General features: G+C 40.7%; 1 protein-coding gene across 1 annotated transcript in view; it reads right to left on the reverse strand.

The window, feature by feature from the left end:
• The window catches only part of LOC141917773 (protein mono-ADP-ribosyltransferase PARP8-like), a 202,622-nt gene that overhangs the window by 76,258 nt on the left and 98,766 nt on the right, over positions 1-27,598 (reverse strand). Inside the window, 8 exon segments of the mRNA XM_074811265.1 lie at positions 3,734-3,829; positions 3,931-3,984; positions 6,248-6,812; positions 9,534-9,659; positions 11,360-11,426; positions 14,961-15,051; positions 16,109-16,169; positions 26,134-26,228. Of these exon segments, the coding sequence (XP_074667366.1) occupies positions 3,734-3,829; positions 3,931-3,984; positions 6,248-6,812; positions 9,534-9,659; positions 11,360-11,426; positions 14,961-15,051; positions 16,109-16,169; positions 26,134-26,228 (1,155 nt within the window).

A 27,598-nucleotide genomic window follows, 5' to 3' on the forward strand; every position in this document is an offset into this window, starting at 1 on the left:
ACTCCTTCTTCCATTTCAGAGAACCTTTGTCTTTTCCCCTCACAGTAATACAGCTGCAGTTCCTTGTGAAAGCATTAGGTTTGTGAGTGTTTTGAAGTTACCCCATCTACATAATGTGTTTTTATCTACACACGCACTTGTAGAGTACACACAGGGACTGTATCTGTAATTCTGGTCTTCTGCATTTCAGGGAACTTTTGGAGCTCAAAAGAAAACTGGTTGTCATGAAAGATCCATACTTCGTTCCATAAAGAAATTCCCAAGAGAAATCTAAGAATTTTGTTTTATTCATCTTCAGTAAGTCATTAAGAGAGCCTCTTTATTTATCCTCAATAAGTGACTAAGACTAACATAATCCAAAAATTTCTGTGTACAACAGGATCCCTGAACCAGCAGGGAACGTTTCATTGCAGGGGGGGTGGACTAGATGACCTTTTAAAGGTCCCTTCCAACCCAAACTATTCTATGATTTGCATGATTAGATTAATACCGTGGGCTCTGGGAAAAAGACAGGCATCCAAGAGCACAAAGCCAAATGTATGCAATTGTGTTATGCAGCTGTTCTGCAACAGACATCTTCCATACAATGGTATGTCTGCCATGTGGATCTAGTGTCTAAATTAAGCTATACAAAAAGACACATCTTGTTGTCATCAAGTTGCTCTTATCTTATGGGAAAGAAGATGTCAAGATTTTAAGAAAGCAAAGTAAATTGAAATAGATATAAAAACAGACCACACAATACTGAGAAGAAAGATTGTGCTGAGACAGACTGATTTAAAGATACTGTATAACTAAGATAAAAATATAGCCTGTAGAGTAAATCTGCAGAAAGGAAAAACTTTATCTTGCAGTTTCACTTACTATCTTCAGCTGTCCTGAGGATGAGACATCAGAATTATGCAAGTCATTAATAATCAGCACAAAAAATTACACCCAAGTATGGGAGTTTACAGTATTAAAATAATGTAATTATTGTGTGATGGCAATTGTTAAATCTTTTAAATTGCATTTCAAGACAATTAATTAAACTACACTATAGTTCAGGAAAGGTGTCAGGCTGACATACTGGAGGATTACAGAATCAAATTCGATCAAAATCGATGAGTATGGCTCCTTTGCAATTGCGTAAAACTCCATTAAATACCAGAAAAGCAAGCCTAAATACATTTAAAAAGAACTTCTCAAGCAATAACTTTTCTATGCTTTTATAAATTCATATGCTTTCTTCATTGCTGAAAAAAGGTCCAGAAGGTAGAAGGGAAACTCATCATTAAGGATACACACACCCAGACATGACCCTGTGTGCATCTGTGTAGATGAGTGATTCTTTAAAGGAAGAGACTGTTGAACCATCCAGAATTATTTAGTCTGTGGCATCTCTTGTGATACAACCAACTACAGATAGAGCCTATCTAAGTAATGCCTCTGAGATATAGATATCTGTAAAAAATGGGATCAAGACATAGAATCTAAAAATATTAAGCAGAGCGTAGCAAGGTTCTGATCATTATGAAATCTGATGAAGTTACGGTGGTATCAAAACCATGAATGCTCTAAAGATCTTTATGAAGGTTAGGGATACTACATATGGGATCCATGAAGTGACACAAGGCTAGATCACATGTAGCCTTACCTTAAATGAAAGCCCCCTGCATTCTCCTTAATAAAGTACTGTATTTCTGAGATCTGCTGTTGCAGCAGTATTAAATATAAAGTGCTCTTTCAGTTGGGTCATTCTTTATTCCCTTCACATACATTATATATATGTATGCATGTGTGTGTGCAGTTGAAGCATGTAAATAAACCCTACAATTGACTACTTTAGGCTGCCTCTGCCAGAGTTCTCAGTAGAATGAAGCATAAATTTCCTTAAGACCCTTTGGAAAACTCATGCTCTGTTCAAACTGAGATCCTTTCTCACCTTCTACAGAACTGCAAACTCATTATTGCTTATTGAGTCATTCAAGCATACACAGAGCATGCTAGATTTCTTCCTGCTATCTCCTTCTCCCTGGGTTATATAAGGACACCCTTTCATGTTTGCAAAGCTTGCTAAGTTATGCTGCTTGCAAAGGCACTGATGAATATGTGTTTAGTGGCAAACATGTTTGCACTTTCCTCTGTTTTGAAGCACTGATAAACTCTCAAACAGATGGCTAAAATGACCCCTCTTTAAGCTGAAGACAGAGAAAAGTCATTCTGAGGGATTTTGAACGCTAAGGTGGGAAAGAAGGAAGAATTACAATTTTTTAATTTAGAGCAGATGACTTTCCATTCCGTTTTCTTTTAACAGTTCATCATGTGAACAGGAATAAATCCTACTATTTGCTTTGTCCTATGGACAACAGATAAAACCCAATGATTTAAATAATTATATTATCCAAACTTCACATATTATTCAATTTGTCTTATCACATCCTGTCACAGGTAATATGCATAGCAGTGCATTCAAAGACAAAGGACAAGAACATGGTGCCTTTGCGATAGGCTTCTAATCAGGGTTTGGTTGCTAACAAATCTGGCAGAAAAACATGTTTTTAAAAAGTAGATATGAGCTTGAAGAGGCAAATAAACACCTGATAGGATTTTCAAAAGTACAAAGGTTTAACTATGACTTAAAACAACACGTAGATGCTTTTGCAAATCCTATTAGCAACCTATTTACATACCCCGCCTGCAGTCAGAATGCCTGACTGTGGTGCCACTGAGTGTCACGGGGGATGACGCTGAGGTGACTTCTGCTACTGTGTAAGCAATAACCTTCCTGAATTTAGTTCCATGGAACTATCATAGATGATGTCTGCTTCATCTTATGTGTAGTTGCTCACCACACTGTGGAGAAATTGGCAGATGAGGTGTCAGACCATTCACACACTAGTATTAAACAGTTTTCCATGGCTTTAATCTTTTAAGGATACTTGGGTTTCCATACGATTCAGGATAGGTGAAACAAGGATTCTAAACTGCAAGGTCAGTCCTGCACTGAATCCAGCAGCTCCAGGCAGGGTGTGTCTTTCATGACCAATCTTATTCTTTTTTACTATGTATTCACCAGCAGCACAAGAGGGTGCAACATTCAGCATGCAAAATTCCTAGTTCCCAGTTATACAAGAATGAAAGGAAGGAAGAGCTGTGTAACTGGCCAGTCCTTGGGCATACTGAGCCACAACAGTGCCCCTGAACTAGGTCACTGCTAGATCAGACACTTCACAGAGCATCTCCTTCTGCTGCCTTTTTTGCCTCACATTATGGAGGATGGTTTATTCCAGTGGCCCATGAACAAAAGAGTGTCAGAAGAACTTCATGACCTTGTAGCATTAACACCTGTGTATCTGAATACCCTGATCATGGCTTGATAAGAGCTAAAGGACTGAGGTGACCCCAAGCTTTTAAAAGAGTGCCAGAGGACTGGAAAAGCACTCTAATGCACTTCCTCTAGCTTATCTGGTTATGACTAGTCTAGCACAACAGTGTTCAGTGAAATACAACCCTCCTTTATATTTCTATGATTATTATACAAGTCTGCTTTCCTTCTTCCTTGCTTGCAATATTTTTTTTTCAAATTTACAGTAAAATCTAGTTAATATGCATTACATTTTTGCATCTTAAAAGGATATTAGGATGAAACACGTCTGAAATAATTCAATAGTTTTATAACAGGTTTGTATCATCCATTGCTATTTAAGGCAGTAGAAAATGCATTGTTTATCCCAGCAAGCATACCACTTACCCTCAGCATAGGGCCATTCTGGAACACATGGGGTTCATCACAAACTACACAGTATTCATTCAATACTGGTATCCGCTGCTCAGCAAATTCAATAGTCTGAGAACAATGAAAATGAGAAAAACAACATCTGCTTAAAAATAATTAACAGTCAGGTCATGCTCCAGTGTTTCATAAATGGGTAAGATATGACATCCTACCTGCACAAGAAAGCCACGGTCTTGTACCAGAATGCATTTTGCACCATAATTTTGCTGCAAGGAAGAAGTTCAGGCAACTTCAGTGTTGGTAGACTAATTATAAGGAAATGGTAAAATATTTGTATTTTTTGCATGCAAATATGTTAACCAATATTTGCATCTAAGAAGATCTCTTATTTGCATAAACCAACTATTACAAATAATCAATCCTTTTACTGTTTGCTCAGTGTGGGGTAGATTTTTAGCATTTCTTTTTAGTTCTTAAATCAGATGAGGTTTTGTATCCCAGCATCCCAAAACCTTTAATTTCAGATGGAAACACCAGTGCCTTCACTCCATTCTAATAAACTGGCATTTCGAAACTTCCTTTAAATTTTAACTGCGTATTGTCTGTCCAAATATGGGCTATATGCTTAGGCTTGAATGACTAATATAACTCTCAGAACAGCTGAAAATCTTTTTCTTTTATATATTTACTAAGATTTCACTTCTATGAGCACCACACTGACAGACCTCTGTGCTCAGATCCCACTCAGATTAGAAGGAACTTTTGTTATAGGAGTCACTAAGGTACAAGATTCCCTCTGGGGTGATATCTATCTCAATCAACCCTTGTTTTGAATAAGAGTCAGATCAGCTCCAATTACAGCTTTTTGGGGTTTTCTTTTTGTTTATAGTCTTCTTTCCTTTCATTTCTCTAACTGTTTATTTGGGAAACTTTTCCCTTTTTTCTCCTGGGAAATAATCCTCCTAATTGTATTCATATATGAGATTCAAATATTTAAGTTGAGAACTGAAGAGAAGTTAGGGTCCTGATTCATTGCTTCCACATTCCACTGACTTCAAATCACAGTTACCCATATATCTGATTACCCATATATCTGGTGCCTGCATGTAAAATGTGAAATAGACTCTTGATGCCCTTCTGCTAAGATCAAACTGCATCTGATCATGTATGTGATGATTTTCCCTCAAAGTAAATGCATTATAGCAATAAATTACTGGTAGTTTTTATAGACTGTCAAGCAGGGCTTGCATTTTTTCCATATCAGCTGATAACATCGGTAATGAAACCACTTACTCAACTCTTCATTATCTTATCAAAACCAATGACACTTTTTATATTAAATTCAGGAGAGAAAAGTCTGCTAAGTTAAGACATCCTTTGCCGATTCAGAAAAAAATTAATTTCTAAACTGTGACAAGTAAAAAGTCTATTGGCTCACCTTAAATTAATTTTGCTGTGCACATTACAGGAACCAACCACACAGCATGTATATAAATGATTTTATGATAGTGTATCACTGCTTTTAGATTTGATGAGTATAGCTCACAGCTTATTAAACTAATTTACCATGAGACATAACACACACAATGTAACTTCATTATTCAGAATACACTACTTTGAATATATGTATGATATTTCAAGCAAGAATCATCTTTTGCACACTGAGAACATCAAGGTACCGCCAGGCTAAGGGAGTGGAGAGGACTGTCTCCTAAGTGTCTCTCCCCAGGTATAACACAGAAAACAAACCAGTGCCTTGAAAGAGCACAAACAGACCCACTCTTTCCTCTAAAGTATAAAAGCCATCTTTTAAGAGGCAAAGGCAGAATAATTAAGTTTGAGCTCTCTCTCTCTTAAATTTAAGAATATGTGCTACCCTTTGTTTTCCCAATTGATCATGTCTCTGGGGAAAGAAAGGGGGGCAGTATGGGCCTAATTCCTTCCCTGACCTCCGGCTGCCACCAGTGCGTTTGAAGGTTAAACCTTTCACAAAGCACAAATGTCCAAGAGGTGAGCTGAATCATGACTGCATTCCTTCCAGTATGATGATGATCACAGCTGAAAAGACCAGGAGAGGTGACTTGGCATCCAAACAAGCCAATGGATGGTTGCTTCCCCCATGAAACAAACAGGGAAATGAGAAAAGACCTGTGTGACCAAGTCAATTTTGCAGCACAGAAGCTCACACTCTTCCTTCTTCCTGTAGCAAAAAAGGAGGCAAGGAAGGAAGTGGATGATTGAACTTTTCCTATGGCTAGCAGCTGTACATTGAGCTGTATTCAATGTGAGATGTAAAATCTTTGTCTTAAGCAAATTCTGGTTTTATAACTTAAATTTATGTGCATGCACAGTTGTTTAAATCCTCCTTAAAAAGCTGACTCAATTGTTCTTGTCTTCCAATATATTCAATATATCCAATATATTCACTAACATGTGTCCTAAGTATTAATGCCTTTGCATAATAAGCATAATAGTACATTTGGAAAATAATAGGAGGAAAATGAGCAGAATAAAAAAATTATTACGCACAGCAGCTTGTGAAGGTGATGATGAAGATGGTGTTAAGATACCGATAAGCCCTGAGGTAAAAGAGAGACTCCTGCCCTCTGCTATGGTGGACTCCTTGAAAGGCTCCATTTTGGATGATTTAGGGGCACTGGAGTAAGTCTTGCTGAATAACTTGTGATTCTTCAAGCCATCCAATTCTTCCATTCTAAGATTACTGGAGTAGGATCTGCTTAAAAGTTTGTGGGGCTTCAAGGTGCTGTTGTGCTCACATCGAGGGTCCCCAGAACACGACCTACTTAACAGCTTATGGGGATTTAAAGTGATGCACTCCTCCTGCTTGACAGCTGCAGAGCAAGAACGGTTCAACAGTTTGTGCGATTTAATAGCCATTGCCTGTTCAGCCCTAGGGTCACTCGATAACAAGCGGCCAAAGGTTCTGTGAGATTTTGTGGCGCACACATCCTCTGCCTTAACTGTGCTAGAGTAAGTCCTTCTCAGTAGCTTGTGAGTTTTGGAGATTCCATCCTGTTCTGACTTCAGTTTTGATTTATTTTTACCACAGCCAGGTGGAGGATAACTTGGTGACCTTAAAAATAAAGAAGGGGAAGACGCAGTTGGAAAATAATCAGTCTTGTGCAAATCAAACAAGTAAGTCCAGATATATGTACAAATTTTTAAGTGCCACCTGTCTTTATGTATTTGACTAGTGATAAACACAGCCCAACATTAAAAAAATGAGCAATTGTATGTAGGACTAATTTCCAATACTGAATACGCAACTTACTCCTATTTATACACAAACTCATCCACTGAAAAGATGACTAACTACTTAAGACAAGTTAGAGCTATATCCTTACAGCTCTTTGTAAAGGTCCCTATGCCTCTAAACAAACCATTGTTCAGGAGATTATCTTTGAAAGGTGAGGTGATTCTCCCCCTCTACTCCGCTCTCGTGAGACCCCACCTGGAGTACTGCATTCAGCTCTGGGGCCCCCACATAAGAAGGACATGGACCTGTTGAAGCGAGTCCAGAGGAGGGCCATGAAGATGATCAGGGGGCTGGAGCATCTCCCCTATGAGGACAGGCTGAGAGAGTTGGGGTTGTTCAGCCTAGAGAAGTGAAGGCTCTGGGGAGACCTTATAGCAGCTATAGCTACCTATAGTAGCTTATAGTACCTAAAGGGGGCCTACAAGAAAGCTGGAGATGGACTTTTTACAAGGGCATGTAGTGATGGGATATGGAGTAATGGTTTTAAACTGAAAGAGGGTAGATTTAGATTAGATATAAGGAAGAAATGCTTTACTGTGAGGGTGGTGAGACACTGGAACAGGTTGCCCAGAGAAGCTGTGGATACCCCCTCCCTGGCAGTGTTCAAGGCCAGGTTGGACCGGGCTTTGAGCAACCTGGTCTAGTGGAAGGTGTCCCTGCCCGTGGCAGGGTGTTGGAACTAGATGATCTTTAAGGTCCCTTCCAACCCAAACCATTCTATGATTCTATGAAATGAAAACCACATATTTCACACAAGATTATATCACATTTTTCTTATCAAAATCTATCTTTCCTATGTAATCATCATGGCATGATCCCATTAAAGTTATTGTCTTCTGGACACAGCATAACAAATTCTATGTCCAGATCCAATGGAAGATATAATGAGCAGTGAAACTCACAGGCAGTAAATCAAATTTAATTCAGCTGAAATGAACATTTTTTTAAAAAACATCACAATAATCTGGGTTGTTTGTGGAAGACAATTTGATGCCCTTCTCTCCTGTTTTAGACAAATTATAGCTCTAACTCTAGAAATGAGAATGTGAGGGACCTAAATTATGAATGCAGAAAGTAAAGAACAAAAGGTTTTTATGAAACAACATTTACATGAACTGTCACATTTCTATAAGGTTCATGTTCACCTGTCTTTGCAAAGCAAGAACCAGTACCAGTTATGCTGAATAATTTTTCTACATTTTACAAGCAACCCTAATCTTTGGAGTATTTTTTGGGCTTCAATGAAATAGAAAAGAAGTGAAACCCCAAGGGCTGACAGGTTTCACCACTCTGTTAGCAAGTGGTGACAGTGGAAAATGCACGTGGAGGTTGCTGACTCACTGCTGCAGTTGGCTCACTACCACCCTTGGGCAGACAGGAGGTAGGAATAGTGCTCTAGGGAGAGAGAGAGGGTCCCTGTGTTTGGGCTGAGCAATCTTTGGACAGGCACTGCAGCAGCAGCCAAATCAAGAGGAGAAAGATTGGGCTAGCTTTTGTATGCCCTTTCTGAATAAAACCAAACCCCAAGTTACAGCCTGCACTAGGCAATGGTGCGTGGCATGGTAGGGAATGGGTAATCTTTCTACTTAAAACACCATCTTCCTCTTCTTTGAAAAGACAAATAATCTTATGTTATCTTTGACATTGCTCCCTTCTTCAATGTGAGTGATCACTGCACTCCCTTCTCTTTTTTATACATGGAATTTATAATGGCAAAATTCATCAAAAAGAAGGAATGTACAAAGAAATATTCAATTCAAATGTACGGAAGGGGTGATCTGTCAGCCCTTCATAAGCAGGAAAACATGCTAGAGTAAATAGTCATATTCTTGAATGAGGTAAAATCAGAGCCTGATTTTACAGACACTAAAGAGTATGAGTAACTTGCAGAAGTCATAATGAATTCAAATGAACTATTCAAAAACTACTTCTTATATTTTTAATGCTTTTGTTCTTCAAAATTCTGTGCCTGCATCTCAGAAATGGTGAACATTCATGTACTCAAACAGTGGAGAAGGGTGGGTGCTCAGCAGCTCTAAAGACCAGTCCTTCATTAATGACCATTCTAGTTTTAAAAAATTAAAAATATACACAGCTGTGGAAAGAACAGCTAGACAACCACAAAATTATATATATATATATAAAAATATATAATATATATTTATAATATTTATAAAATAATATGTTTTTTAAAAATATGTATATTCTTGCTATTCAAGTAACAGCCAAATGCTACCAAGCTAGTAAAGATACAAATACTACCAAGTTAAGTAATATAAAATTAATTATTTCCAATTCTAGATGAATCATGGCTGTTTCAGTGAGCAGGGCACGGAAATGCTCTGCCTTCAAACAGTCTTAGAAGTTGCAATAGTACCTAGTTCACTTTTGATGTCATGCAAGGCAAGGACTGGAAACCCATGAGGTAAGATATAAATAGAGCGCTTCTCTGGAGAAAAATCAACATTTCACCCTGTAAAGTCTGCTGTGGATTTTTAACAGGATATGGTGGTAACAGCTCATTTTTCTTGTTATTACCTGCGCAATGTAGAAAAGATGTGTAGAGGGGATTTCACCTTTTTGTCAGACACCTTCTTATTGTGCATACAATTAGATTTCTCTTTGCTGTTCTTCCACTGTTGTGTAACAAATGTCTGCATGATTCTGCAAATTAAGAAAGAAAAAAAGATTTTCTTATCCTAGCCAAGACATACTCACTTTAATACTAGGGTCTCAGTTCACCATGTAGTTGAGATGGTGCAATGTCCTCAGACAGAGTTTCTCTGTCATATATGTGGACTGATGATTGGGTGCTTCAGCTCCTCAAAAATGTTTTTTTTTTCCCCACATAAAACTAATCCACATGGAACTCTTATTGAGAATACAGTCTGTGTAAACAACCACTGCAAGACTTATATAATTATGTCTCTCATGGAGATCTAGAGACAAACTGATTCAAAGGCATTCTATCCAACTATAGGCATCTGTCCCTCCAGTGACTACAGAGGTAGGCTACAGCATCCACACTGCTCCTAAAGCACAAACATGAAGGTAGGGGTGTCAAATATTACACTACCCAAAGGGATTTACAGAAAAGACAGAGCCAGATGCTTCCCAGAGATGCACAGCAAAAGGGAGTAGTCACAAGTTGTAGGAAGTGAAGCTAAAAACCATAAAGGCTATAAAGAAAAGACATCCACAGAAGAGTGGTTAAGTACAACAGGTTGCCCACAAAGGCTGGAAATTTTCATAGCTCAGCTGCCTGAGCCCCTGAAGTGAACTAATCTAACTTTGAAGTCAGTGTTACTTGGAGCAAGAGGTTGCACTAGGTGACCTCCAACAGTCCCTTCTAAACCAAATTACTCTGTGACTCTAATCTAGCAGTGGGGGTCTATGAGTGATAAAGTCAAAGTGGAAGTTGGTATGGACTATATAAAAAATTTACTGACTCTTCAAAGATGAATAGCCTGTTGTTCACAGCCATGAGAAGCCACAGAGTTCATAGGTATTCTGACTTCCACTCAGCTGTGAATTATGTAGATATGCACCTGAAAATGTCTTATGGGAAACTTTGGTAATTACCCAGTGCACAAATAAAAGAGACAGTGTAAGTACTGAAATGTTTTAAGAGACTTTTCATGCCTGGGGAGCTTTTTATTTTTTTTCCTCAAAGTCATGTACTATAGAGATTTTAATAACATTGCTTCATTTGTATGACTATGAAAATGCTGCACTGAATTTCTTTAAACACCAAAAGATTTTTTTTTCTTAAGGGATTCTTACTGTTGTAAGGGTCAGATATTAAAGTCTATATTCTTGTTGCTTTATTACACATACACAAGCATATGTGAAAAGATGACTCAGCAAAATGTTATTAAATTGAATTGTACCATGAACACACGAAACTGCTAATTTTTCCAACTATTCTTCCCTCTTGTCCTCAAAACATGAATGGCCTAATTATTGTGGTACATCCTAGAGGCAACCATGAAGCATAGTCCCCTTAGGGTATGCATGATGCTGAAAATGTTTCCTGCTCCAGAGGCTTCACAATCTAAGCAAAAACATGAAATTGAACACTCCTAGCTACAGCCTTTTTGAACCTCTGTAGCTTACTTCCTAAAAGGCAGTAAAGTGACAGAAAACCCTGGCAGGCAGCACAAATCAAGTTCTCTCCAACAACTGTCAAAACTGAACTTAAAAAAGCAAAAACTGTTATTTTTATTTAAAGAAAAACAAGTTCAAAACACTTTGATTCAACTAACCTGACAACCTGTGAATTTTATCCTACTTGACATGGTCTGGGAACTAAAAAGAGTGTAATATTTAATTAAAAACAGGGGTTTACACTTTTCCAGACTTACTTTTTCAGTTGATGTCCCAGTCCAAATCTTTCCTTAGTAGAGATCTGAAATACATCCACAGTTGGCACTACGGAAAAAAGAGATATAGTTGATATATGAACTGAAAGCAATAATCAAGAACTCATGACCATACAAGTCATATTTGAAGACTCTGTTCTATCTGGCCCTTTACTATAGGCAATGCCATTGAAGCAGTGGTCATCTAAGTCTATGAAGAAATGAATGGTCCTTTTTGGAGTATAGGCCAATATAATTTGTAATTTTACAAATGAATATTTTAGAAATTGAATTCCCCAACATGTATCTCTTCCCACTAACTCTAATTACATAAATGTATCTTTTTTTTTTTAATATTATGGAAGTACTAGAGAGCAGCATCAGATTAAATGTATCTGGACTAGTAATTCATCTCATCTGATCTCTTAAACTTTCTTCCAAGTAAGTAGTCTTTACACACTACAGTTCCTGTGACTATGAAGAAAACCCAGAGTGGAATAAACTGAATTAACTAATACCTGGGTTTTCTTTCTGAGAGCATTTTAATATAAGATTCATAATCATCATCTAAGTGCCTGATGTACGAATTCCAGTGGCCAAGGATTGCCCTGAATTTTCCTCAAGACCTGTCCTAACATTGGTATATCCATATTCATCTGCCAGAAAACTGAAAGTGTAAGGGGTGAAGGCTGGAAATTAGCTCCTGGTATTACTAAAATCCTTTAATAACATTTACTAGATAGAAGTGGCAGATGGAATCCAGCATTTGTTGAGAGAGTCTCAGGTCCTCGAGGCAGGACAACAGCCAACACATATTACAAGCACGAATAGACTTTATACTTTGTATTACATAAGGAAGTAATGACTACAGTAAAATAAAAAAAAATGAAAACAAAATATCTGGGGTCAGTTCAAATTTCATTATAAAAAGAAAATCAGTATTTTAAAATCTGTTATTCTGATCACTCAGAAAGCCAGATTTTATTCAGAATGTCAAAGTTTATCCTTTAATTTCACTTTAATAAATTAATTTTGAAAATAAAATACTATATATATATATAATACCTGGCCATCCAATTTCACTTAGTTCAAAGCACCATAGATACCCTTTCTCTAATGTTATTATTCAAATATAATCTCATCTTTTAAAGACAAACTGATGAATTTTTCAAAAGGGATAAAATATTTGATTAGGAGTAGCAATGTCTTTAGATTGTCAAATTTAGGACACATGGTAGGGGGAGAATATTTTCAGTGAGAATCATCATACCTAGATCAGCAATCTTAAAATCTGACATCTAGATTACAATTGTTGTCTAAGTTCTACAGCCAGAGGAGACAGCCCAGTACCTCCAAAGGCTGATTCATCCTGATGTAAGACAGGTTTCTAAGGCACATGGGAAAAACTGCCCACAGGTACAATAATGAGATAAGGTATTAACTAGAAATCAGGATAAATTAAATCAGGATATTAAACAGCTACAATTTGGTATGTATACCTCCCACTGTGCTTTGGAATATACTGCATTTCTGTTTCTTTTATCAATGAACAGAAAGTACTATAGGAGAAAAATATGTAGCATAAAGTTATGGCCCAGTAGTCTCAAAACAACATAATTAAGGGGGAAGAGGGATACACAGAGAAAGGGTTTTGTTAACACAAAAGATGGTGGATCTCACTGTCCTTTTCTGGTAAATAAAGAAACATGGCTGCAACAGCAGCTGAGCTCATAAAACCAGTAGCAGCAAAGCACTTGCCTCTGGCCCTGGTCTTGCCTTTCTTGGTACTCCAGCACTCCCACAATCAGTCAGCTGTAGGACTGGGAACTAAGCCTCCTGTTTCAACCTTGTCAATGGCACAGAAGATATCTTGTTGTTACTTCTGTTGAGACCCCACCTGGAGTACTGTGTCCAGCTCTGGGGCTCCCATCATAAGAAGGACATGAACCTGCTCGAGCAGATCCAGAGGAGGCCACGAAGATGCTCAGGGGGCTGGAGCACCTCCCTTATGAGGACAGGATGAGAGAGTTGGGGTTGTTCAGCCTAGAGAAGCGAAGGCTCCGGGGACACCTTATAGCAGCCTTCCAGTACTTAAAGGGGGCTACAGGAAAGATGGGGAGGGACTCTATCAGGGAGTGCAGTGTTAGGACGAGGGGTAATGGTTTTAAACTGAAAGAGGGTAGATTTAGATTAGATATAAGGAAGAAATTCTTCCCTGTGAGGGTGGTGAGACACTGGCACAGGTTGCCCAGAGAAGTTGTGGCTGCCCCCTCCCTGGCAGTGTTCAAGGCCAGGTTGGATGAGGCTTTGAGCAACCTGGTCTAGTAGAAGGTGTCCCTGCCCATAGCAGGGGGATTGGAACTAGATGATCTTTAAAGTCCCTTCCAAGCCAAAGCATTCTGTGATTCTATGATTCTTATTTCACTAGATCATTTCTTACTGAATGCTGCTCTTCATGCTTCACCCTCTCATTTGCTGCACTTTTTTATTTTTTAAATTACATTTTGATAGAAATATTCTGAATATTAACACTGCTACCTGCTATGGCAAATTCATATTTTAAGATCTGCATATTTACAAAATGATTGAAGCAATAAAATATTGACAAAAAGACCAAAGTCAAGCAAAAAAAAAATAATGACTGACATAATGAAATGCTTATTTGAATGAACAGAACATAGCTTATAGTTAGAATTGGCAGACAACATATCCTATAAAAATAGCTTATTGGGACAGATTTTTCTAAACATTTTATGACTGGAAATATCTATTCATTTTACAGAGGCAGAATTTTCCCACAGATACAAGCCTGAACTGACGACTTGCACTGGAAGCCTCCAAAGCCGGGCAAGTTATGATCCAAATTTCACACTTAGTTCTGACTTTCCATTGTAAAAATATATCTGAAGCTGACTCTTTCATATGAATGTTTCCAAATCTTCTATCTATCTATCTATCTATCTATCTATCTATCTATCTATCTATCATCTCAGTTGTTTCTTCATGAGTTTGACCATTTTTACTCTCATGTGAAAGCTTTACTCACATAACCAGAGAGTAGGATGTCAACATAACATTTAAAATTCTCATTCAATTTTAAAGATCACCAGAGTTCACACAGTTATACAGAAATCAGAAGCTGGCAGGATAATTATCACAGCCTGATTCTTCGAAGGTGCATAAAAAAGGGCATATTAATGTGCTGCACAGATCTGTGTATGTATACCTTATCAGTGATATCTGCATCTGTGAAGATGATCCCTGACTTCCAAAATCAGGAAATCACATATTAGAAACTGTTGATCTTTATTCCTTAACCCCTGGTTCCTAGGGGAAGCAGCTGCGTTTCAAAGGATATCAAAAAACCAAGTTCCAAAGCTCAGCCTATGAAAGTTTAAACTAGATGCCCATGTCATTATTGAGGGCCTAGCCTAGCCATGCAAATATATGTAAGCATAACTGCAAACCAGTAGGACTGCTCTCAGCAGTAGATTTAAGCACATGCAGGGTCAAAGATTTGGCAGTGAATGAGTATCTATCACCTAGTACATGACTCAGACTGAGACACCATACAAGGCACATGAAGAATACACAGGTGACTAACCTGGACCATTTAAGTACTGTGTAAATGAACAGTGCAATCGCACTATTATAGGCTCTGTGCGAATTACATCCCAAGCCACAGCAATCTCTTCCTAGTTCAAGATAAAAAGAAAACAACAGACACCATTAGCCATCATGAGGAACTGTTGCATTTTGTCAGTCTACCTTAGGGCTGTTATAAACACCATCTATCCATTTACTCAGTCATGGAATATCTAGTCCAACTTTAAAATTGAGACTTAGGACAAACTATTGCCTGCTGATGCCCTTAAGAGCAGTGTTAGACTGCTTCCAGTTCTTGAGTATGCTCATTTAAACTGAGCACAGGTTTCTACACAACACTACATTTGCAGTGCAGGCAGACACGTTCCCATCTGTCAATAGATACTGCTTCAAAGCTGAGAAGCAAAGGAGCAAATAAAGATGGAAAGGAAACTCATCCCATAACATAGGCCAAAGGAAACATTTGCTCCTTCTTAAGACTGATTAAAATAATTCAAGATACAATCAAATTTTCTTAAATTTTAGAAGAGCCTGAGAACTTATGTGCTGTGATGACCTGAGAATATGACATATCTGTGCAAAAGCTCATGATGCCCCTAAAAGCACTAATTTTCATTCTGCATCTAGAGGACAGGAAGTTACTGCACAGATGAGGTGAGGAAATGTGGAGTTAATGACAGCATAAATGTTACAGAAGCCATGCTGCCAGTTTACAGCACCACTGTCCTGTCTCCTTTGCCACTCAAGCCTCTCCCTAATCAGCTGCAGATGTTGAGAAGCACACAGGAAAGCTCCAGCCAAGGTCTTCTTCCCTCCAGGACTCTATGAAGTGCTTTCACCTAACTAATGTCTAGGATAGCAAAAAAAAAAAAGTTTTTCATTTATATCAGTTAAAATATTTACCATTTACAAAGCATATTTGAAAGGAAATACATACACAGTAAATAAAAGCCTACAAAATATTTTAACAATGTGATCATAAAAGGAAACCTTTCCACTGAGTAGCAATCAATAATGTGACAGCCACTTGTGAAGATCAAGTCTCTGAAAAAGGAACATCTCAGTGGCTGTCTAGATAATCTGATGTGTAGCAGAATTAAATGGGTATTAATGTTCATTATGTAATCCTGTGATTAGATTACTTACATCAAGAAAGCTAACATCAATATGCAGATCAATATCTACATCATCAATGGCTCCATATTCCCTGAAAGGAAATAATTACATTACATTAGAGCTCTAAGATACTCCTCAGACCAGAAGTACTGTAAAATCAGAATGGTGATAAAGTAGACATTTACATAGATTGGATCAATATTCCCAGTGGGTGGCTCTGCTGCACTGAAACCTTCTTTCAGTAAATGTTCCTTAAATAGGCTCAAATCTTTTTTCTACTAATTCCCCAAAATTCTCTCTCTATTGCTGTTATGTATTTTTGTCTCACGTATTGCACAAATAAATCAAGAAAACAATGATGGTCACATGCTGCTCCTATTTATGACAAAAGAAAACCCTAGTTAATTTTCAAAAGTATTTTAGGTTAACAGCCAGCAACTTAAGGAGAGGCTTGAGATAAATCACTGAAGACAAATACAACATAGCCTAGAGGGTGGCATATTATACCTGTGGCATTGCTTCATACATTCAAGAATTTGTTTGTCAAAACATAAAGATTATCCTGTAATGTGCTCAAGGCAACAGTTACCTTATTTTATGTGTTACATGCAGTATTGCTGGACTCCCCAAGGTGCAGATTTAACTTATGCTCATAGGTGTTTCATTGCTGTCTGAAATCCTACATTTAAAGTGTGACTTTTCTGCCTCTTATTTTCTGACTCATTCTGATTGCCCTCCCCCCACGTACTTGAAGACTTCTAAAAAATAGCATTAGAAAATACTTTCCTTTTCATTTAAATTACTTAAGTGGACAATTCTGTAAAAGTGCAATCACTCTCAGTTTTTCACGAATTAGCTTCTAGTCAATAGGTTTTTGCTTTACACTGCATTTATATGCTTGTTCTCACAATGACTTCCACGTTTTTCTATTAAACTAGACTAAGACAGTGCCCAATGACAGTTGTGCATAAATATGTTGATAAGGTAATTTTGAAATACAAAAATATTTTTGTGAATATAACTATCTCCTAACAAAGTGGCTTCTCAGCCCATGGTAGGACCTAGCTCACGCTGAAAATGCCTTGACCTCTTGTGAAATTTTGTGGAGGGAACCCCTTCCACCAAACCTCGGCATCCCAGTGGTTCTCCCTGATAAGGTCAAACCCAAAGTCTCTCTCTAGATCAGACACGTCCACACATGGCACACATGGGACAGGTGAATGGCTGACCAGGGCTGCATTACCTGGAGGCTTCCCAGCCACCCTTACGGTTGCTCCAAAGTCTGCTCACCCAGAGCCATACAGGCACACACTGACCTCCTACAGCTCACTGAAGACCTGACTTTGAAACAATGAAATTCTCCACCTACTGAACGGCTTAGCTACTATGCTACACAACAGTGGCCTCAGATTTTTTTGTAAATCTTCCAGAAGATCCAAAGAACAGATTGCTATGAACTCCTAAGTAATATTTATGAACGCAGGCTGGTGTTACTCACATGACTGAGATTCAAAAGGCTGTGAACAGGCATAATGTTATAAATTAAACAGAAACATAGTTGAACTAACTAAACAAATAAATATTAGTGGAAGAAAGGATAAGATAAAAATAAGTTACAGCTGTGGAATTTCCATACTCACTGAAATCCCTTTGCCCCCACTCCATTACCATCATAGAAAATGTATTTTAGACACATGATACTGACTCTAGTTTTACTTCTCCAAGCTGAAAGGGAGGAAGAAATCCTACAATGGCTCCAAGAACATATCTTGATTTTGAAGCTCTCAGAGGTCCTCTGTCCATCAATGCATAAACAATGTAAATAGATACCGAAGAGTTTGGATCAGTTGGTCCAGAGGGCTTTCTCATGGCTTTGGTGGCCAGTTTTCAAAGGGCAGTGGTGAAAAGCATGCAGGTATAGGAATTTCCCTTTTATACGTACAGTTGACTCTCTGACAGGAGGAGACTACTAAAAGAGGGTTAACTGTCTAGGAAATATGCATCTTAGTGGGTGTCACTGTCAGACAGACTTGTTGCAGTCACAAAAGTGGAGCTACAAAAGAGGGAAGAAACAGAATGCCTAATGCTGTGTTTGTAATGTCCAAGAATTTATGCATATTTTCAACTGCAACAGAGTGGAAGAAGCATGAAAGTTTACCACATGCCAAAAGATGCCAATTTCTACCACAGTGAGCCCAAGGAGATCACAATGATTCCAATAAAACAGCTGATTCAATAAATTAGATGTATTAAAGTTTTTGAAAGGTTACATATGTTTCAGTTTTAGGAACTTGAGAGACCCTATTATCAAGGTATTCTCAATTTCATAGTTATTAGTTTGGCAATTAAACATTTATTCATTTGCTTGAATATCTCATTCTTTGATCATGAGCCAGCGGGGCTCACTGACAGAGCTTTAAACTAGACTTGAAGGGGGAGGGGGATAATATCAGGCTCACCCATGGCAAGTCAAGGGATGACACACCAAGGTTAGAGGGATGGGGTGCTAGAGAGGGCCCTCAGCCTGTTGCTTTGAGATGTACTGGGTACACTGGAGCACACTTGAAGTCTTACAGAGAGGAGCCAGGGGCTCCTGAGGTAATACGAGCCAACAGGGAAACACCAGTGAAATATCTCAAAGGAATTAAGGGGTGTTCCTCTAAAAAGGTGACACAGCCGACAGCCCAGCTGAAGTGCCTTTACACCAATGCACACAGCATGGGCAACAAACAGGAGGAGCTTGAAGCCACCATGCTGCTAGAAAGCTATCACCTAGTTGCCGTTACTGAAACCTGGTGGGAAGAATCCCATGACTGGAGTGCGGCTATCGATGGCTACAGGCTGTTCAGAAGGGACAGGCAAGGAAGGAGGGGCAGAGGGGTTGCCCTCTACGTCAAGAAATGGATAGAGTGTGAAGAGCTGTCTCTGAAGAATAGCCCCGAGCAGGTTGAAAGCTTATGGGTAAGAATTAGAGACCGAGGCAACAAAGGGAACCTTGTGGTTGGTGTCTACTACAGGCCGCCTGATCAAGGGGAGCCTATTGACAAAGCCTTCTTACTCCAGCTACAGGAGGCATCATGCTCACAGACACTCATCCTGCTGGGGGACTTAAACCACCCTGACATCTGCTGGAGAAGTAGCACAGTGAGCTGTAGGCAATCCAGGAGACTCCTGGGGTGCCTTGAGGATAACTTCTTAAGACAGGTGACAGACAGCCCTACCCAGAGGGGATGCAATACTGGACCTGATGGTCACCAACGCAAGTGAGCTAATCGGTGACGTCAAGATTGGAGGCAGCCTGGGCTGCAGTGATCACGCACTGGTGGAGTTCGCAGTCCTGAGGGATATGGGACAGGCAAAGAGTAAAGTCAGGACCCTGAATTTTAGGAAAGCAAACTTCCAGCTGTTCAAGGAGTTAGTCAGTAGGACCCCTGGGAAACTGCCCTCGGGGACAAGGGAGTAGAACAGAGCTGGCAGATCTTGAAGGACACTCTCCATAGAGGGCAAGAGCTCTTGATATCCAGGTATAAGAAATCAGGAAAGGACGGCAAGAGACCAGCATGGATGAGTCAAGATCTGCTGGTCAAACTAAAGGGCAAGGAGGAAATGCACAGGCAGAGGAAGCAGGGACAGGTATCCTGGGAAGAGTATAGGGATACTGCCCAGTTGTGAAGGGATGGGGTCAGGAAGGCCAAGGCACAGCTGGAGCTGAACTTGACAAGGTGTCCTGGTTTCGGCCAGGATAAAGTTAACTTTCCAAGAGCCAGGCATGGTGGCGTGTGCCTGTAGCTGGGCCTGTAGTCCCAGCTACTCAGGAGGCTGAGCCCGCTGGATCACTTGAGCCCAGGAGTTCTGGGCTGCAGCGCGCTATGCCAAGCGGGCATGCGCGCTAATGCCGGCATCAATATGGTAAGCGCCAGGGAGCCGGGGGACACCAGGTTATCTCAGGAGAGGGTATTTTAAGGACCCAAAAATGTATCGGTGGGCTTTCAGTATAGCTGCCATGGAAACAGAAGAAATTAAACAGCTGTCTGTGTTACCTGGTCTCTCAGAGGATCCTTCTGTTGTGGGATTGCTGAGGGTTGAAGAACAACGGGTGCCAACTGCCACTACAACAGTGCACCGACGGCAATATCACACCAACCGAGACTCTGTAATCCCTATCCATAAACTGATTCATCAACTAGAGAGCCAAGGAGTCATCAGCAAGACGCGTTCCCCTTTTAACAGCCCCATATGGCCAGTGCGAAAGTCTAATGGAGAGTGGAGATTGACAGTGGACTATCGTGGCCTGAATGAAGTCACCATACCGCTGAGTGCTGCTGTGCCAGACACGCTAGAACTTCAGTATGAACTAGAGTCGAAGGCAGCCAAGTGGTACGCCACGACTGATATTGCTAACACGTTCTTCTCCATCCCCCTGGCAGCAGAATGCAGGCCACAGTTTGATTTTACCTGGAGGGGTGTCCAATACACCTGGAATCGGCTGCCCCAGGGGTGGAAACACAGCCCCACCATTTGCCATGTACTGATCCAGACTGCCCTGGAACAGGGTGAAGCCCCGGAGCACTTATAGTACATTGATGACATCATTGTATGGGGTAATACAGCAGAAGAAGTTTTTGAGAAAGGGGAGAAAATAATCCAAATCCTTCTGAGAGCCAGTTTTGCCATAAAGCACAGTAAGGTCAAGGGACCTGCACAGGAGGTTCAGTTTTTTGGAATAAAATGGCAAGATGGACGTCGTCAGATTCCAATGGAGGTGGTTAATAAAATAACAGCTATGTCCCCACCGACTAACAGAAAGGAAACGCAAGCTTTCTTGGGCGTTGTGGGCTTCTGGAGACTGCACATTCCAAATTACAGTCAGATTGTCAGCCCTCTCTATCAAGTGACTCGGAAAAAGAATGATTTTGTATGGGGCCTGGAGCAATGACAAGCTTTTGAACAAATTAAACAGTAAAAAGTTCATGCAGTAGCCCAGGGGCCAGTTCAGACAGGACAAGATGTTAAAAATTTGCTCTACACTGCAGCCGGGAAGAATGGCCCTACCTGGAGTCTCTGGCAGAGAGCACCAGGGGAGACTCAGGGTCGACCCCTGGGGTTTTGGAGTCGGGGATAGAGACGATCCGAAGCCCGCTGTACTCCAACCAAAAAGGAGATATTGGCAGCATATGAAGGTGTCCGAGCTGCTTCAGAGGTGATTGGGACTGAAGCACAGCTCCTCCTGGCTCCCCGACTGCCAGGGCTGGGCTGGGTGTTCAAAGGGAGGGTCCCCTCTACACACCATGCAACTGATGCCATGTGGAGTAAATGGGTTGCATTAATCACACAACGGGCTCGAATAGGAAGCCCCAGCCATCCAGGAATACTGGAAGTGATTATGAACTGGCCAGAAGGCAAAGATTTTGGAATGGCACCAGAGGAAGAGGTGACGTGTGCTGAAGAGGCCCCACCATATAATAAACTACTGGATAATGAGAAGCGATATGCCCTGTTTACCCTTGGCTCAAGTAGATCTGGACTGGCAACATAAGGGTGAACAATTTCTGGCTCGCTGGGCCCATGACTCCTCAGGCCATCAGGAAAGGGATGCAACATATAGATGGGCTCGTGACCGAGGGGTGGACTTAACCATGGACGTTATTGCACAGGTAATCCATGAATGTGAGACATGTGCTATGATCAAGCAAGCCAAATGGTTAAAGCCCATTTGGTATGGAGGATGATGGCTAAAATATCAATATGGGGAGGCCTGGCATACTGATTATATCACGCTCCCACAAACTCGGCATGGCAAACACTCTCTGCTTACAATGGTGGAAGCAGCCACCGGATGGTTGGAAACTTATCCTGTGCCCCGTGCCACTGCCCGGAACACCATTTTAGGCCTTGAGAAGCAAGTCTTATGGCGGCATGGCACGCCAGAAAGGATTGAGTCAGATAATGGGACACATTTCCAAAACAACCTCATAGTCACTTGAGCCAAAGAACATGGCATTGAGTGGATATATCACATTCCCTAGCATGCACCAGCCTCTGGGAAAATTGAGCGATACAATGGGTTGCTAAAAACTACCCTGAGAGCAATGGGGGGTGGAACTTTCAAACACTGGGACGTGCATTTAGCAAAAGCCACCTGGTTAGTCAATACCAGAGGATCTGCCAAGCAAACTGGCCCTGCTCAATCAAACCTCCTACATACTGTGGATGGGGATAAAGCCCCCGTAGTGCGCATTAAAAATATGCTGGGGAAGAGCATATGGGTTACTCCTGCATCGCGTAAAGGTAAACCCATGCGTGGGATTACTTTTGCCCAAGGACCTGGGTGCACTTGGTGGGTAATGCAGAAGGATGGAGAAGTTCGATGTGTGCCTCAAGAGGATTTGATTTTAGGTGAAAATAGCCAATGAACCGGACTGTCAAATAACCCTGTTATTGTAATTGGTGCCTTGCAACATCCTCCTGCCACATCCAGAGCCTCCTGCTCCACCGACTGAGCCAGCTCCACCTCATTCCTCCAGCCTTAAAGACTATCATGACAGATGGAACCCAAAGTTATGGACTAAATGAACTCAGTAGACATTTTGGAAGGATGGCCCATAGACTAAGGGAATGATATCTGTGAGACCCAGGAAAAGGGATGGTGATTCCTTAGAATGTATTTGGAACCTGAGCATCACGTAAATGTTATGGAATAAGGGGTGGAGAGTGTCCTGGTTTCAGCCAGGATAGAGTTAACTTTCCTTGGGCTGGGAGGGAGCACAGCTGGAGGGCCGGACCCAGATTGGTCATTGGAGTATTCCATATCATGTGATGTTATGCTCGGTATATAAAGGAGGTGGGTTATCTCTCATTTCTGCTTCTGGTCATTGTGGTGGGATCTTTTGTTCTGTCAGGATCACTGCTGGGGCAGGCTCTGTACCGGTTACCGGGTGGTGAGCAACTGCATTGTGTATTACCGGTTTGGTCTTCCTATTGTTACTGTTGTTTTGTTACCATCACTAAACTGGGTTTTTTTATTCAACCTATGAATTCTCCCTTTCTATCCCTCCCCTGTTTTACCAGGGGGGGAAAACGGTAAGCGACTGGCTGTGTGGTAATTGGTTACTAGTGAAATTCAAACTATGACATCCCTTGGATGCAAAGAATAATAAGAAGGTCTTCTACAGGTATGTCAGCCAGAAAAGGAAGGTCAAAGGAAGTGTACCCCCACTGATGAACATGACTGGCAAAGTGGTAAGAATGGATGAGGAGAAGGCTGAGGTACTCAACAACTTTTTTGCCTCACTCTTCACTGACAACCTCTCTTCCCACACCTCTTGTGTGGATGGACCGCAAGGAAGGGACTGGGGGAGCAAAGTCCCTCCCACTGTAAGAGAAGATCAGCTTTGTGACCACCTGAGGAACCTGAACATACGTAAATCTATGGGATGCATCTTGTCAGGTCCCAGAGTCCTGAGGGAATTGGCTGATATAGTTGCCAAGCCACTCTCATGATATTTGAAAAGCCATGGCAGTCAGGTGAAGTCCCCAGTGACTGGAAAAAGGGAAACGTTGCACCCATTTTTAAAAAGGGTAGAAAGGAGGACCCTGGGAACTACCGTCCTCTCAGCCTCACCTCTGTGCCTGGGAAGATCATGGAACAGATCCTCCTAGAACCTGTGCTAAGGCACATGGAGGACAGGGAAGTGATTCGAGACAGCCAGCATGGCTTTGCCAAGGGCAAGTCTCGCCTGACCAACCTAATGGCCTTCTATGATGGAGTGACTACATCAGTGGACAAGGGAAGAGCTACGGATGTCATCTATCTGGACTTCTGTAAGGCCTTTGACATGGTCCCCCACAACATCCTTCTCTCTAAATTGGAGAGATATGGATTCGATGGGTGGACTGTTTGGTGGATAAGGAATTGGCTGGATGGTCGCATCCAGAGGGTAGTGGTCAACGTCTCAATGTCTGGATGGAGATCAGTGACAAGTGGTGTCCCTCAGGGGTCCATATAGGGACCAGTACTGTTTAATATCTTCATCAATGACATAGTGAGATTGAGTGCACCCTCAGCAAGTTTGCAGATGACACCAAGCTGAGTGGTGCCATTGACACTCCTGAGGGACAGGGATGCCATCCAGAGGGACCTGGACAAGCTCAAGAAGTGGGCCCATGTGAACCTCATGAGGTTCAACAAGGCCAAGTGCAAGGGCCTGCACCTGGGTCGGGGGAACCCCTGGTATCAATACAGGCTGGGGGATGAAGGGATTGAGAGCAGCTTTGTGGATAAGGACTTGGGGGTACTGGTGGATGAAAAGCTGGATGTGAGCTGGCAATGTGCACTCGCAGCCCAGAAAGCCAACTGTATTCTGGACTGCATCAAAAGAAGTGTGGCCAGCAGATTGAAGGAGGTGATTCTCCCCCTCTACTCTGCTCTGGTGAGACCCCACCTGGAGTACTGAGTTCAGCTCTGGAGTCCTCAGTACAGGAAAGACATGGACCTGTCGGAGGGGGTCCAGAGGAGGCCACAAAAATGATCAGGGGGCTGGAACATGTATCCTATGAGGACAGGCTGAGAGAGTTGGGGTTATTTAGCATGGAGAAGAGAAGGCTCTGGGGAGACCTTTTTGTGACCTTTCAATACTTAAAGGTGGCTTCTAAGAAAGATGGGGACTGAGGTTTTAGTAGGGCCTCTTGCAGTAGGACAAGGAGTAATGGTTTTAAACTAAAAGAGGGTAGATACAGACTAGATATAAGGAAGAAATTTTTTACTCTGAGGGTGGTGAAACACTGGAGCAGGTTGTCCAGAGAGGTGGTAGATGCCCCATCCCTGTAAACGTTTAAGGTCAGGTTGGACAGGGCTCTGAGCAACCTTATCTAGTTGAAGATGTCCTTGCTGGAGGGGTTGGCCTAGATGACCTTTAAAGGTCTCTTCCAACCCAAACTATTCTACGATTCTATGATTTCCTAAACCCATATACAACTATTTGTATTTTAATTCCCCGGGTCCTCAAAATGTAATGAATTTCTACTTAATTTGAAGAGGTATAGTACACCATAGTTGTAGACATGCTCTCTCAGGCTAAAATAACAGAGCTTATTGTCATAGAGGGTAATGGGAATTGTTACTTGGAATATATGTATTCCTAAGGTTATTATCTTTGTATTTTATTACTTGGGTTGTATGACAACTTTGATATTTTATTTGTAATACATCTGACAGGTCTGTTCCATCTTGCCTACCTGTTATTTTATGAAATTATTAATATTACATAGATGAAAAATGAAGTTATAAAATACCTGAAGCACATTAAAAATATCCTACAGCTATCCCCTATGGCAGAATCATGCACACTCATATATGCCCAACAGAATTTTTGTGTAATTACTGTTTGCAATCCACCCCTGACTGAGGTTCCACCACTTCCCTTTGTAGGATACTTTAGTTTCCCACAATTAGAAAGCTTTCCTAAAATCTAATCAAATTTTTGTTTGTTGCTAACAAAGCTAGTTTCTTATTGTCTCTCTGATGATGACAATAGAGAACATTTGATCACTCCTCCTATCTACAAACAGCTTTATTTTTTGAAGAACTGTTATTATGTCCTCTCCTGGGTTTTTTCCAGACTAGACAAATCCAATTCCTTCAGTCTTTCCCAAGGAAAACATTTACGAAATCTCTTATCATTCCTCTTGTTCACCTTCAGGGTAAAAGACAGGATATGCCAGAAAAGAAGTTTAACAAGCGTTTAGAGTAATGCTGAATAGTAATTTTCAACAAAATACAACAGACTGATCAAATACCAACTGAACTGCAAAGGACAATGATGTTTTAGAACAGGCTTCCAGGGCTTGTTCTCAGCATAGCCAGTTGTATCAGTACTCAATCACAAAAAGAAAAAACAAAACCAGCATTATTGCTGGCCAGCAGTGCTCCTTCCTTTTGCCACAATATACAGAAATCATCAGAAGAGACTTGTGTTTTGGCAGTGAGGGAAGGTCCACATGAAAGTCAATCTCCAAAACGTTAAAGGTTCCACAATACACAAGGGTCAATGACATACCTGAGAGATACTGCATTAGGTCCATAGATCTCTCTCACTGCTGTCAAATCAGCTTCCAGCTGTGGGTGCTTGTGAAGTTCTCCATCATAGCTAACCTACCAGAAAAAAAAAACTTCTAGTTCTTATTTATTTCATTACTGGCACCTAATCTAGGCTCTTGAAAGTTCCCCCTGAAAAATATGCTGCATAAAGATTCCTTAATGCCATGCTCAGAAAGGACACTGTGTTGATAAGCTGAAGCACTGAGGTGGTCTAGCTCTCCTAAGCAATGCGATTTGCAAAGCAGGCACTTCTGCATCGAAATTCCAGAGGGTCCCGCTCCTGTTTGTGGGAAGAGAAGCTGCAAAGGACACATCCCTCTGTCCTGTCTTGTCCTGGGGTCTGTTCTGGGCTATTTGTGCATTTTAAAACTGGTAAGTAGAACCAGATCTCCCCAGTCATAGCATCCCAGTCCAACCACTGCAGGACAAAGGTTTGCTCCCTCTTGCGTGTTGCCACACTCTCACATATTTTAGACACAGAATGGCTTGGTCTCAACAAGAGAAGCACGAGGCTATAATATATACCAAGCGTCTCAGCATCTAAGTTACATTTTCAATCTACTCATTGGCTGTATTTGACTATTCTATCTACCAATGCAAAAGAAAAATAAAGAACACTTTCCCATTTTAAGTATTTTACTAGAGAAGGTGTAAAGAAACATGTATTTAGACATCATCCCCATTTTTTAAAACTCTGCATGGAAAGTGGAAACAGTTATGTTAGTGCTTACACTACAAGAAAAATTGTGAGCTGGTTTGGTTGGGCTGTATGAAGTCAAAATAATTAATATCCTCCTATCTTCTACAAGGACCAAAATCCCTTTTTAGGCTTGTAACAATCTATTAAAAGTCTATTACTACTTTCTCTTTAAGCAATATGCTCCTGATTGTGTGAGTCTAATTCTACTTCTTTACACCAATTAGAATGTCCATAATTCCACAAAAGTTGATGAACTCCCTAGATTTGGACAGATTCAGAAATGAGAGTAGGATTTGTCTTGTACCTTTGACAAATTCAGAGACCAAAGCACAAGAGTGCAATTTATCCCTTTAGACATATATACATCCTTATACAGGAATTCCTGCTGAGAATTCTTGCTATTGCAGAATCGTATCTAACTGCAGTACTGTTTCTTCCATTTGTACATCCAAATTTGTAGAAGACCAATGCTGTGACACTTTCAGCTCTGATACCTGGAGATGTACTTTTCAATCTAATTAAATAAATTTCAATAGAATTAAAATAATAATCAGCCGATTGGTTTTTACATGTGAAAATTAGCAAAGAATAATTTGATTAGACTTAGAATTCTTCAAATATAAGGCACAGAATTCATCAGCATAGCATGGGCATGTATTTATCAGAGATATCAACGATATTCATGACCAGAGGGGTTTAAGCCACTTGTTTAGGCAGGCATATC

The sequence above is a fragment of the Strix aluco genome, chromosome W (assembly GCF_031877795.1).
Source record: "Strix aluco isolate bStrAlu1 chromosome W, bStrAlu1.hap1, whole genome shotgun sequence".
Classification (NCBI taxonomy): Eukaryota; Metazoa; Chordata; class Aves; order Strigiformes; family Strigidae; genus Strix; species Strix aluco.